Source organism: Ptychodera flava, chromosome 4 (genome assembly GCF_041260155.1).
Source record: "Ptychodera flava strain L36383 chromosome 4, AS_Pfla_20210202, whole genome shotgun sequence".
Classification (NCBI taxonomy): domain Eukaryota; kingdom Metazoa; phylum Hemichordata; class Enteropneusta; family Ptychoderidae; genus Ptychodera; species Ptychodera flava.
The window spans coordinates 22889290-22903496 of record NC_091931.1 but is presented as its reverse complement, the minus strand read 5'-3'; the positions used below and the strand labels follow the sequence as shown (position 1 = coordinate 22903496).

The following is a 14207-nucleotide window of genomic DNA, read 5'->3' as shown; positions in this document are numbered from 1 at the left end:
CACTGTCCTCTGAGTCTAAATTTGCAGTAACGTCGTTCTTTTACCACCTCTCCGTGAATTTGAACTGCTTGTAAAACTTGGCAACCAGTCTCTGTGTGTGTCACCATTGAAACTGATAGCTGCTATAAAGATATAAACATACTACATAGTAAATTAGTTTACAGACATCTTGCTGCGTCACCTGCTGTTTTAGTCTGTCTGATGTTGGCGCAAAGTTGTAAAAGTTGACCACTAAAAGGGTAAATTTGTGAGCAAACTGACAAACTAATTCGGTAGTGTATCAATATCCAGCTGTATCTCATCGTCAAAATAATTGGTGCCGTCACTGTAAATCTTTTTCAGTATTCCTTTAATATTTAGATACAGCACTTATATTTAACTACAGTTCTTCTGAGAAACTACAGTACCATAGACGAATCCCTTTTGAAACTAAAACGTCCGCGTGTAAGGAATCGACACTAAGGAGTGTGTTACGAATGTGCCTCACATAAATGTGCAACTATGGGTACGTCATCACTGAGAATGTTTTCGTCATAAATTTCTTTGTCACAATGCGAATTCCCTAACAAAATCCTGGGCTCCAGTAACCTCCATAGAGTGCTGGGTTGCAATTTGGACTTTCAGGGGGAAACACAGGCGGTATCGACACCTCTCGGTATGCATCAAGTTTACATTGCAAGAATTGGAGCAGACACGGATAATCATCCGCTAGGTTGTACTCTTCATAGGGATCATCTGAAACACGGGGAAAATAAGAGTATTGATATTTGTCACCTGCCTTACCACTTTAATAAGAAGGAAAATGCAACAATACACTGACGGCTGTGAAAAATGCTGCATCCGGACTAAGTACGTCGAACTCAAAAACAAAAGATACAGTAACTTACTTCGCAAATCAAACAGCCATGTTGTAGTATCTGCTATAGGAGGAGAAGCTACAACGTCCATACCATTGTAAGGAGGCTTGTACCGATCGACTGTAGAAAAAACAAGAGAAACTGATGCATAAGCGAGCCATGGATTACAGTATCATTGAGCACGTCGACCCTTCCAGACGTCCGTCTATCTGTTTGCCTGCTCGTCTATCCTTTTCTTTGTGTCTCTCTGATTTCTATTTTCGTTTGTTTGTTTGTTTGTTTGTTTGTTTGTTTGTTTGTTTGTTTGTTTGCTTGCTGTGTCGGTCTGTGTTGGTCTGTCTCTCAGCTAATGAGCCTATCTTTGTTACTTACGATCATTTTTTGGTACGCCATTCATAAATGCAAAACGACACCAAGCAAGTTATGACAAATACAGAAGTAAGGTACACCCATTCCTCGGCTATTTCTAAAGCACATGTTGCGACGAACAAAAGTTCACATTGTTTTTTCAAGATACGCGGCTACTCAAGAACTGCGGGAAGTAGATTGAGTGTTTTCAACATGCTTTGAAATTTTTTGTATCAACATTTATCAGTCATTGATATTTCGATTGAGCTTTCTTTTGCTTTCGCCGATCCATCAGAACTAAAGTTAGAAATACTCACAGAACGGTGATCTCTGCTGCATTGAGATCGCCGGGTAACCTTCGATCAGTTTCCAATCGTGATATCTGTAAGACGAGTTAAGTTTACGTTATTATCACACTTGCAGGGATGTAGACTTCCTGATTTGATAATCTTGGGAAACTATTAAGCATCCTTATATTTAAAACTAATATCCTTCATTGACAACCAAACTAGCCCCGAGGAACTCCTGCTCAAATACTCGTGTTTTGTATGGCCGTGAAGTCAACAGTGCCCCCCACATAATTCGCCATATATTTTGACAAATAAATACCACAAATGTACTTTCTCCATGATTATTGCCTGTTTATGTTTCCAAGAATATATATATAGTTAGAACATCATACCTCAGAGCTGCTACTTTGGTATCTTGTGGAATATCTTCATCAACCACAATGAGGAACTCAGCACGGGGAGATTGGGAACCCGTGGACAGGGACTGCCATATATCAACACCGTCGATTTCATCTATCATGGTCGATTGTAAACAAAGGCAATGTTAGAAGACAAGTTTATCGGTGCTTTCTCAAATATATTTTCATACTTGGCAGTCGAGTTCGTTCGCAACACATCTCTCTTCCGATTTAAATTTGTCATGGGGCTACAATATGCAGTGTGGAATGCTTTGTGATATCGTCGTACCAATCCTCCACTGATTTGTCCTTGATTGTTAAGATTTCAAGCCTATTTTGTGCTGAGCAAAGATCTTTCATACAAATTTTAGTCTGAACAAAATTCCTAATGTTGTGATCTCCTTGCTGGTTGATGATTGCTAAATGAACTCAGTCGAAGTCTATAGTAAAAAACAAGCGATGGAAATTACTTTACCGAAATGAATTTATCCGACAGAAAATGTAAATATTCGAACTCACGGGTAATAGTGCCTTCAGCGACAGATTTCACAAGGGTTGGGTACATATCGGTCACGTGATATAATCTACAAAACGGAATAGAAAGTGACACTGCATACCTAAGTGTGTCTTGAACATGAATTCAATAGACCTTTTCCCTGCTATCCCACAATGCATTTTGGTGGATATATCAAGTACCGTATATATGCTCAAAACAACGAAAACATACTGATCTGTGTTGTACAACGGATTGCTATTGAAGAATGGTACAAATTTGCAATGTCAGATAATGGCCTATGTATAATCTATCCATCAGCGACGAAAACATAGGTTAGGGTGTAATCTGCCATAGAACTCTATGAGTAACATAGCCCGCGTGTACCTTATGCCTAAAAAGTTCTATGCGTAACGTACGCATTGTATACCCGGGCGCGCACTGCATCATGGAACCGGTAAAAGAGCTATTGAATGCACCTCCTCAAACTCTCAACTTTTTCCAATGCTTTTCCGATCTACCGCTTCGGGAGGGAGGAACTCATTTGAAGCTCATGGATTTAATAAAGTTTTCAGCGTCTTAGATCAATAGAAATCGAAAATTATTTTTATCTCAGAGAGTTGTGACAGGATTGCGGCCATTTTGAAATTCAAATACCAATAGATATTATGTAATTGTCTGTAGTACAGAAATCCTTAAGATGACTCCCGATTTTAAACTTGATTTGGCAAGGTTGAAAGTTTCATTGAGGAATCAGTTCCGGAGCGAGCATTTGCTTGAGAGCCAATTACAGTGAACCTCAACAGTGTCTCCATCTAATCTCTACAGTATAAATGACAATTAGTATTGATAGAGATTTGTCAACATCACTGGCTGAGGAACTATACCTTTACAGTGTTTCTGTCCTATAAAATATTCGTGATTGTGAAACATACTTACTCATAGTTTTTGTATCCGGTTTTCTGAATTCCTTTCCCAGCAATAAGCCCGACTGCTTTTATGCCTCCTTCGAAGTAAGTTCCTTTGTTACCCCTGTATGGCCAATTACTGGCCATGAATCGAACTGAACCACCATTCTAAATTAAGGTGAAAGACAGGTACAAAGTTTTTCAAGCCCGAGAGATTGATCCATGAAGTTACGTATTATGCTGCTACACCTACATGGTAATGGTATGTGCCATGCTGCCTTCCATTCAAGTATATATGTGCAGTGTGATTGCAATTAGTCGACGTTTTCTAAAAGTAACGTTGTCAATTTGAGACGCTCGATCAGAGAATTACCAACCGGCATCATGATACAATACTTACATCACTGTGGAAAATTATCAATGAGTCGTCAAACATTCCCTTCTCTTCCAATTTATCACGGATATCGCCAACAACATCATCCATGAGGGTGACTTGACCTGCCAATATCAAAATTCATCGAGTTAGTTCGCTCTGATTTTGATCAAGCTGCTTTTATTCTCAGTGTTAAATTATACCACCTTGCGTAACAAACTTTCAACCCTGCATTCTAAGCCCAGCAAATGCGTTGTCTGATGTCACAGTGGGACCAGAGAATTTGTAATACTCTTATTTGGAAACGTTCAATAGATGAGGCGACGGGCTTCATCACCTGAGTAATTCCTTCTGACAAGGTTTGACACGGAGTCTGCGTAGAAAGCTGCCCATTTAGACGGTACCTGGAAGAAAAAAACGAAGTAAAGGAAGACGAACATACATTGAAATTTACTTTCAGTCACCTAATTATCCATCAGAGATATTAATATTGAAGACAGAGAGGTAGAGAGGTAGAGAGGTAGAGAGAGAGGTAGAGAGAGGTAAGAGAGAGAGAGAGAGAGAGAGAGAGAGAGAGAGAGAGAGAGAGAGAGAGAGAGAGGTATATTTTAAGATCTTTATTCCTACAAAAGTTGACCCTACTTATCTACTTATTCATACTTATCTTCCCACGAAGCTTGGGTCAATGAATCAAAAAATGATCGTCCACGTGTCTTTCCCTTGGAAAATAAGACACCATTGTATTGAGTGTGATGTAAATTTGTAATTTAGTTGGTCTTTTTTGGTGGTCGTATCGGCTAATCGGGCCGAGTACATATATGATGGTTTATAACGTCTGCTCTCTTTAATTTTTGCATTGCGTCAGTAACGATGAAAGAAATTATAGTGAATAGAGGTGATGAAATATTCGCCTGGCAAGTCGGATTTTGTTGTATGTGAACATCGGCAAAAGAGAAAAGCAACTGCTCGATTCCCCATTGGAGACGTACATATTAGATTAACAAAATGAAAGCAATATTAGTAAAGCAGGCCTCCCTAAGCGCTGTCATCTTCATTCTTTGAAATTTGGTGGCTAAACTTCATTTTGAAAACCCGCTGCGATTATCAATTAACCTCTCCTCTAAACTACGTTCGATCCTATTGTCGCTACAACAACAAAAGGCATGAAGCAAATAAGATAATCATGAGACAGACTCAAAAACTTGTCGGAGAGTTTACAACTCTAGAAATTGGAAAGAATTTAATTCCGTGTACTCACGTCGGTGGGTGAGTGGGGTTGTTGGAAGGACACTAACAGAAACATCGGGTCAGATTTGTCATGGTCGTCAATGTATTGGAGAATTTTATCCCGGAAGAGTTCCTGTTGAAAGATACAGTTTTATCCTCAAGTTAAGACAATTATCAAACATTGTATCACTAACTGTAACTGAATTCGAGAGCATAGTATTCGAGCGATCGCAGAACGAATAGGACATATATATATATATATATATATATATATATATATATATATATATATATATATATATATATATATATATATATATATATATATATATATATATATGTTCGACTGTGGTTTTTCAGGTTGTCCCCGGTGTTGTCGGTGGCGTGGTTATGATATATATATATATAAAATTAATTCTCTTTATGTCACTTAATGCTTTGTTAAAGTATGCGGGCGGTGTATTCGAAGCTACGCTATGCTATGTATGCTATGCTGTGTGCTCTGCCATGATATGCTATGCTATGCAAGTCGTGAAATACAACGGAATATGTGGGATAGAAAAATATTTACCGTTGAGTATGAAGATGTAGCGTTGACCCGAATGGATGTTTGGCCGGCAATGTCCTCGTGCAAATCAACACCAGAAAACTGTCCAGGTGCGAACGGTCCTGCAATCAATCGAAATTCCGATAGACTGTTTAACGTTTCAGTTTCTCGGACGGCGTCGTACAATAGTATTATACAGTGAAAACAAAGTAAACTTCGCCATTTGAATGCATTAAATCGTTTTCCGAAGATTTTTGGCTCTTACTTTCTACAGCAGACAAAAAATCGAGCTAGGGTCTATGACTTTAAGATTGTATGCGCCTCAAAGGTGAAAGCAACTTTACCTAAACTTTCCTTTATGAAACTCTTAACTATACTCTTACCAAATCAAGAATAAAAATCAGGGGTCACCGAACAAATTTTGGTATTAAAATCCACATCATCTTAGATTTACCTATTTGAAATTCAAAGTGGCCTCCATCCCTGTGTTATCTCTGTTTATACAATAAAATGTTTCGATTTTCGAAAAAAACTATGACAGTAAAAAGTTTTTCACTCCAAGGGCTTTAAAAAGAGCCTAACAAGTGGTAGATCAGAAAAGAATCATTAAAATGTGAGAATCCGATAGGCGCATACTACCTTTAAATTGCGTGGGCGTAATTTCTTACCGAATTCAGAAAGGGTATGAGTGTAATAGTCCATTCCTCCTTGGTAGAAGCCATAAAATTTGTCAAAACCACGACTGTTTGGGAGATATTCTTCCTTGCACATGCCCAAATGCCACCTAAAAAATTGCAAATTCAAACACCACATCTCAATTTTCTGCTTGAGCCTGATAACGTAAATGTTTCATCGCCGATCTTGTGTTTGATCAGCGACAGAAAGTTTTCAAAACCGTCTTAATCAAGTCTCATCAAACTATGAGGGTTAAAATTTGAAAACGGGAGTAACCGCAGTTGTGGTTTGGAGCTCAGTTTCTGGAAGAACATTGTGACGACAAATAAAAACCGAGACTTTACACAGAGAAATTTTGGCCACTTACTTGCCAACGGTGTATGTCTTGTAACCGACTTCCTTCAATGACTCGGACAGCGTTTTAAGGTCAGTTGGTAATCCGGTGGGTGCACAAGGCAAGAATACAATGTGCTAAAAGAGGACAGTCGAGAAGAACAACGTGATAGCTTAGGCCTTTTGGGACTTTGGGAGCTTAGAATTGTACAATTTCATAAACATATTGCAGTGAAAGATTCAAAAGGGATTTAACGTAATTTTAGTTTTTCCAAGCTTGCAGTGAAATTCGCAGCCTCAAATGCAGTAGTGTTTATGATGACCTCATCGTGGTATTTTGGAAAAGTAGACATTTTCCCTTTATTGTTTTTTCTATCCCTCAACTGTGTTTTCTTATGTATTGTCCGACTGGTAACTGTTTGCGATATTGATTACTTGATTACAAAAGAGCTACAGCGGTGGAATGGACCGTCTGAATCACATACCAAATACTTATCAGTACGATAGTCGATTGATGAAATCTCACCTGGGTTCCCGTGCGTGACGCGTACTTGCCCGTCATAAGAGATGTACGTGTCCTACCATTACAGTATGAGAGAGAGAGAGAGAGAGAGAGAGAGAGAGAGAGAGAGAGAGAGAGAGAGAGAGGGGGGGGGGAGTATAAGTGAAGAATCTGTTAATTGCTGTTCCAATGCGAAGCCTACAAATCTAGCCGCACAAACTAATTCTTCATCGCCAAGTGTATCTCAGCCAGCTTAGTTCTTTTAGTAGTAGTAATTTCTTCTATAATTGATTTTTAATATGAAATTCGCTTGAGTCGTCAACAAATTTAAGCTTACCAGAGAGATATTCTGATGTGAACATACTCAAACAGATTCAGCCTCGAAATTGATGCTATAGCGTTTGCTCTCGTTTATAGTGATACAGCAACGAAACAGACTTGATCTCAATTGTAGCAACTTAAGGGGCCGTCGATAATAAAAGCCGACGTACAAGAAACGTAATTCCTTCGTTTCACTTGAAACCCCCTCCCCCCTCAAAACGAAAGTTCTTATGCGAAATTACTTTCGCATTATGATGCCGTTTCTGACAAACCCACACGCACCTCTCCGATCCGCACGCCCATGAAAAAATACCGGAAGGGCACATTAATTAATAATAAACCTCCACTTTACGCGTTTCACTTTTTAAGATAGAACATTTTAATGTATTTCGCACGTAGGAAAATATTTCACATACATGTTTCAAGTTGAAAAAGGATACAAGTTCTTATTTCACATTCATGTCTTTTCGGTGTCTTTTCTGTCTCCGTATTTTGTGGTCATTCTGTTCTCGATGAACGCGAAGGTAGTTTTGTGTTATTGCTGCAAAGTCGCACTTCGAAAACAAAATCCTTATGCGATTTTGACGCACACAAAACGAAATGAGCTTTTACCCCCTCCCCCTAAACGAAGGAATTACGTTTGTCGTGCGTCAGCTTTTATTATCGACGGCCCTAATATCATAGCCATAATTTGTCGAATCACGGTCCCTCCACTTTTGTTGGAGGGACTGAGGCAAAAGGAAATACTCACGGGCTGCAGGCGGCCATCGTGTACAAGTTCTCCAGTATGACGCCCTCGTCAGCCAGTCGTTGCAAGTTCGGTGTGATCATGGAGTTGTCATGCCAACTTAAGTCGTTCCATCCTACCAAAGAGAAGCAGCTTGCTTAAATTTAGCCTTTTTTGTAGATTTTAAACATGTAGCTCTTAAATTTGACGGCACTGTGGCATCGCACCAGCTCTACGTTGACTGATAATATTACCACCGACGTTGAAAATATTAACGGCACCCCTTGCCCCCGATTTGAGTGCTTTGAGTGCCATAACGTACAGGTTAAGCTTCTATAGGTCCACAATCCGTGACAAATCGCGGCCAATCTGTTTACCGCAACGAAATTTTAATAAAGAAATTTGAAAATAGATGTTTTGTTGATTTTGCTTGTACGCTAAAATCTATTGAATACTGAAATATACTGATATTTCTATTTCCTATTTTTAATATAAGCGTATGATTTCGAAATAAGCATAATGGTAATTCCGGATAGCAGATTGCGGCCAACGCGACGTCTTGTTCACTCACTAGCCCGACGTAAATTGAAAATAGGAAACACAGGCTATTTCCTATTTCCAATTTGGTGCAGACATGTGCAGTGGCATGCTACATCGCTAACCAGACGTCAGAGACGGTGCGTCGCGTCGCACGGTAATTGCTACACTGTACCACAGCTCCTCGGAGGGACTGTGAATGTACATTACATTCATCGAATTATCAGCCCGGAAGTGGATTCGTATTTGGTGCCAGATTTGCTCTTCACAAAGGGGTTATAAACCTGATTGTTGTTCTCTAATGGAAATTTGGATACCCAAGCATGTTCTCAAAATCATGGAAAAGCGGGAGTTTTTTGTTCATCATCTAGACCCGTGCAAACACGTACTTTTTGCAAAGGTTTATCCATGAAAAGATTAGAATAACACTTTGAAATCTGGTAAACAATGTTCTTACACGTACAACCATTTCAGCGCTGAGGTGAAAATGTGGTTATTTTGATAAGGGCATCATCATGAACACTCTTTTCCCAAAAGTTGTCTCGTTGCCCCAGACTGTATAAGTGGTGGTCAGCTGTTAGACAACAACAAAGATTACACTAATGTGTCAAGATAGTGTCATTGGTCATTGACATGGTTGTAACTGTATCTGTAATTATTTCGCTGACTCTTAATTAATTAGGTACTTTTTCTGGTTCATATTTCTCCTATATTTCGCACTATTATAAGGGTGTCCTTTTTCTTGAAAACCAAAGATCCAAGTAAGGACTGTTTTGAAATTTTGAGTAACATGCATCAGTACCCAGCTTTTTCTGTGAGTGCCAAGACCGCGTTCCGGGTTTATAAAGAGCATCGCATATGCCAAAATGGTCCGCTATGTACGAGTCAATAAATTTATCAAACCAAACGAATGCCTGGGAGAGATCTTTCTTCTTGGTACAATTTGTCAAAGTGCCAACCTGTTGTCAGGGCCTGGTTGGAATGGGGCAAACAAAACTTAGACTATCGACAGTCCCTTGCGCCTTTTCTTTTCTATTATTGATATTGTCTCTTGCATATACAGGGTTGGGGTGGGGCCCGGGACTGGGGCCGCAAGCGTAGCGTCGAAGGCGCGAGTCAGGAATGCCCCCGGTGGTGTCACTGTTGGGGGAAATGGGTATCCATGCGTCGTCCTAAAATCACGGGGAGGGGAGTGTTTTTTATTCCTTATCACGGGTCAGTGAAATCGAGAAAAAAGGGGTACTTTTCCAAAAAACTGGCTTAAGAAAGGCTTGAAATATCCCAGGAAATACCTATCAGACACTCAAACTTCACCAAAAGTTTCATTGTGCTTTTCCTATGCTTTGATCTGGTTTAAAACTGTAATTCGAAATCTAATGAATTTTATGAGTTTGACATTCCTGTTCCAAAGTTGACAGTTTCTTTCAGACTCTGATGTGTGAATTCTGTGAAAACAATAATTCAGCATTGACCTGACTCTAACATTACATCTCCCTCTCCTTGATTTTGAAAGTAAGGGGGTACTTTTGGTCGCGTTTTCTTCCGTGTTCCTTAAAATAAGGGGGTCGTTTTTGTTGAAAAATCCCAGATTAGGGGTATTTTGAAATTTTGTGGAATGAGCATGGATGTCCATGCTCTCTGAGAGTGTCGCCACCGGGGGAATGCTAGTAAAGGCCGAAGACTTGCGCCCAGACATGGACCCTTTGAGTCAGCCGAATCCAGCGCAACTGCAGCGACGAAATGGCGCAAACGACTGTCGACAGTCTCAACAAACTTAACGAAATGTTGTCCGAACTAGAGCCACATGGTAAACGTAAAACAACATTGCTGTAATCAGCGCTGTAGGTTTTCATGAGCTAAGTATGCAATGTTAATTTCCAACATTTAATTTCATTTAATTACGTTGGACTCCCTTTGCTGTCTGGGTTGGCGGCACTACATGTCATTGCGCATGACTGCACCAAATTGAAAATAGGAAATAGCCTGCATTTCTTATTTTCAATTTACGCTAGCCTGATAATAAACTGGACAGGGCGACTGCCCACTTTCTGCCACGCAACAGCACCATAATGCCTATTTTGAAATGATAAATTGATATTGAAAATAGAAAAAAGAAATAGGATATATTTCAATATGCGACAGATTTTAGCCTAGCATGAAAATCAAAAATACTATTTTCGAATTCCTTTATTGAAATATTGTTGTATTAAACAGATTGGCCGTGATTTGTCACGGATTGTCCACATACTATAAGTTAGACTGTGTCATGTGCTATCTTATGATTAAGCAATAAAGCACACTCTGCGATGGTATACCACGAGATTTTGACCAGTTCACGACATATATGCACGGGCGATAGCGAGTGCATATATGAAGTGAACTAGTCAAAATCGAGTGATATACCGTCGCTGGGTGTGATTTATTGCTATTATATGATAACAGTATATTAAAATTCTGGCGTGGAACGTCAAAAACGGATTTTTACTTAAGCTGAGAGCTCGCGTGCATGCTTGCCATGGTATATCGCCAATATACCATGGTTGTTATCGCGTCTCGACCAATCAGATCGCAGCATTTCCGCCATCAATACACTGTTATGATATAATACCCAATATATCACATGACATGTATTTTTCATTGCACTAGTTTCAAACTAGAATTCAACTAGAATTCAAAGTCCGCAACAAAAGGTGACGATTTCAACCGCTAGAAAACCCACCCAAGTCGTCTGCAAGCATGTAGATGATATGTGTTGGGGACTGCTCCTCGGAAGAACTTGCTGCAGAGTTCGAGCCAGAGTCCGAACTAGAGCCACCTGTTAAACGTAAAATAACATTGCTGTAATCAGCGATGTGGGTTTTCATGAGCTATGTATGTCATGTCCATTTCCAACTAGTTTGTTGTTTCTCTGTATTTTACACAAGGATCGTAACCTTGGGGAACAATCGTGACAAGCATACGTTGAAATTATTTACCAGAGAATTTTTGCTCGGAGCTACAATCAAACAAAACCAAGAGACGTCAAACTCCCTTCTTCCTAAGTTTTGCGCCCAGGTTACCACAAAATTTAGTGTAAAGATTGCTGCACACAGGAAGGTAACCTTTTGTCGATAGGTTTAAGTGCACAGAACCAAAGTGAATGAAATTTCTGATAGGAAAAAGCTGAGTATACAAGAGACTTAGTGATCTCAAAGAGCTAAAGTTTGTCGAGGAAACGCCAGCAGATAAATGAGACAGTGCAGATTAAAAGAGAGATAGAGATTTATTGTTCGCCATTGAAGATACTAAGAATAGCAATATCTCTCGCCAATGTTGTTATGACAGTTTGACGTTTTGAAGTAAATCAGAAGAAGAGCGGAAACACAAGGGTGAGAATGACAATGGAAAACTTAAAGCTCTGTCACTTGTCCAGACTCAGCAGTTAACACAGAAATAGCAGACGGGAACAATTTTTATGAAATTCACTTTCCTGTACTTACCCGCAGTAAGTGTTACGAACAGCATGATGAGCAGAACTTTCGTCGGTTTCGCCATTTTTGCCATTTTCCTATACTCGAAGGTTGTCGACTTTGAAACAAATTAAAATTACACACTAAATTAAAACTTAAGGGGGCACTGCACCCAACATAGTGCATTTTGCTCAAAATCACTTTTTTTTTGCAAATATTCATTAAACTTTAATTAATTTGTTAACCAGAGATTAAAATATTGGTAGGGTTTACCCTTTAGCTTGTCAAACAATCGTTCCTTTCTGCAAATGTGAGCAAATCACCCGATTTTTAGGCTTCTCTATTCTCCTAATTTCAAGATTTCCAAAGAATTTAACTTCACTCTGACTGGGTCAAATTTTGCGAAATTTTCACATTATATTCTTTAAATGCTAAAAAAGAAAATGACTATTTTGTTTGGCAATAAAGTTCCTAATTTTGAATAAGAGGCATTTTCATTTTGCTTATCATGATTTTAATCACTTTTTGAGTGTCAGTCTTTCAACCCATGCCATTCAAGAATGATGATAGATAATGCAAAACAAAAAAGTCCTTTCTTTCTACATATACTCTTCTTTCAATTGCAAAATTGCATTTCAGAAAATAGTGTCGAGTTTTTGACTTAAATTAATTAACATCATTAATACCAAAATTGAGGTTTTTTACTCCAAATATGCACTCTTTTCAACCTTCGAGTAAGCTATTGCTACCATACTAAACTTTAAAGTCTCTGTTTTTTAAAATATATGATATGAGGGGGTTTCCAAGTCATCTTTGATGAGAAATATATCTTTTAACAAAATTTGTTGGCAACATGAAGCTCCACCTTATATAGATGAGCGAAATTTGGAGTTTTTCATTTAAAGAGTTGTTCTATCATCACGGAAGGGCGCACTCGATTGTTAAAATCAATATAATAATTTAACATCCGAAAAGCCGAAGTTGAGTGCAGAGGATTGCCACAACATGGGGAGGCAACTTTGAAGAAATTCCTCCCCACCGTTGTTTTCCCACAAGTTTTAATACGTGTCTCTGGTGTATAAATGGAATCTAGTTCTCAAAGTCAATAACGGTTTCGCCCCGGAAAAGAAAGTCGGTGACAATGTGGCAGATTGCTTATTATCGTACAATCTCTGTCTTTGTATGACTTTGCGTTTTGATAACAGCATCACGAGGGTCGTATCATTATGTACACGTGTAACTTCCGATGTTTTGAATGTCAAACAATAGCGGTCAATGTTTATAAAAGTAGACAACAAAAATTGTATCAAGTCATTATAGTGTACACTTATTTTGGGTATGTAGGGCAGTACTTTTTATCAAAACATAACAGAGTTTCAGCATCAGAGCTTTATACTTAGAAAGCCTATCTTTATCTATGAAGCCTTCCTGCTAGGCCTTAGGCCTCTACGGGCCATCGATATTATTTTTTTGTGCAACGGCGTAAATCTCCCACTTTGTTAGTGCCTTGCCAGCGCTTTCTTACACCCGAGACGCGCAATGAGACGACGATAAGTTGTCGGCCACAGCCACGTAACGTTACTCCAATAACAGAAAGAAATCCCGACAGATCCATTGACGCAGAAACTAAGAACGGCGAACAGGTACGTATGAGCTAGACCGAAAACGCAACATGACGATAACATGATACGAACTGCCAGTATGATAAGGCGTGCATCGGGAGCAAGAAATGTCATACTTACCACAGATTGCTTCGTACACGTTGTATCAGATAGCAGCAGATGCACTGTGAAAATGTGCTGATAAACCGGCCATTATATAAAAATTTTACTCGCAATTGGTTGAATAATTGGTTGATTGATTAATGGATGCATAATATGGTGCCATAAATCTCGGAATATCGGAATATGTGCACGTCAGAGCAGCGCTTTCTATTAATGTAAAAACAATAAGGTTTGCTTTTCCTGTTTTTGCTGATATATTTGACGACCTACAGATATCACTTTTTGTTTTTTTTTGTACAGAAAAATATACATATGCACATGTATGTATGTATGTATGTATGTATGTATGTATGTATGTATGTATGTATGTATGTATGTATGTATGTATGTATGTATGTATGTATGTATGTATGTATGTATGAAACTTTAGTGAAATATATTATTAATTTGAACTTGAAGTAATTTGTGTTATTATTTATAACGCTATGCTTTAGTATG

General features: G+C 38.8%; 1 protein-coding gene across 1 annotated transcript; it reads right to left on the bottom strand.

Annotated features, from left to right (window-relative positions):
• Positions 1 to 320: 320 nt before the first annotated feature.
• Positions 321 to 13758, bottom strand: LOC139131202 (arylsulfatase B-like). Its single transcript, XM_070697169.1, has 17 exons — positions 13728 to 13758; positions 12016 to 12103; positions 11256 to 11351; positions 8024 to 8135; positions 6976 to 7027; positions 6484 to 6587; positions 6110 to 6225; positions 5466 to 5563; positions 4926 to 5027; positions 4005 to 4071; positions 3695 to 3792; positions 3326 to 3462; positions 2413 to 2477; positions 1888 to 2008; positions 1523 to 1587; positions 888 to 977; positions 321 to 735 (listed from the first exon to the last, which is right to left on the bottom strand). The coding sequence occupies exons 2-17, from the start codon at positions 12077 to 12079 to the stop codon at positions 563 to 565; spliced, it is 1560 nt and encodes a 519-aa protein (XP_070553270.1). The 5' UTR covers positions 12080 to 12103; positions 13728 to 13758; the 3' UTR covers positions 321 to 562.
• Positions 13759 to 14207: the final 449 nt, after the last annotated feature.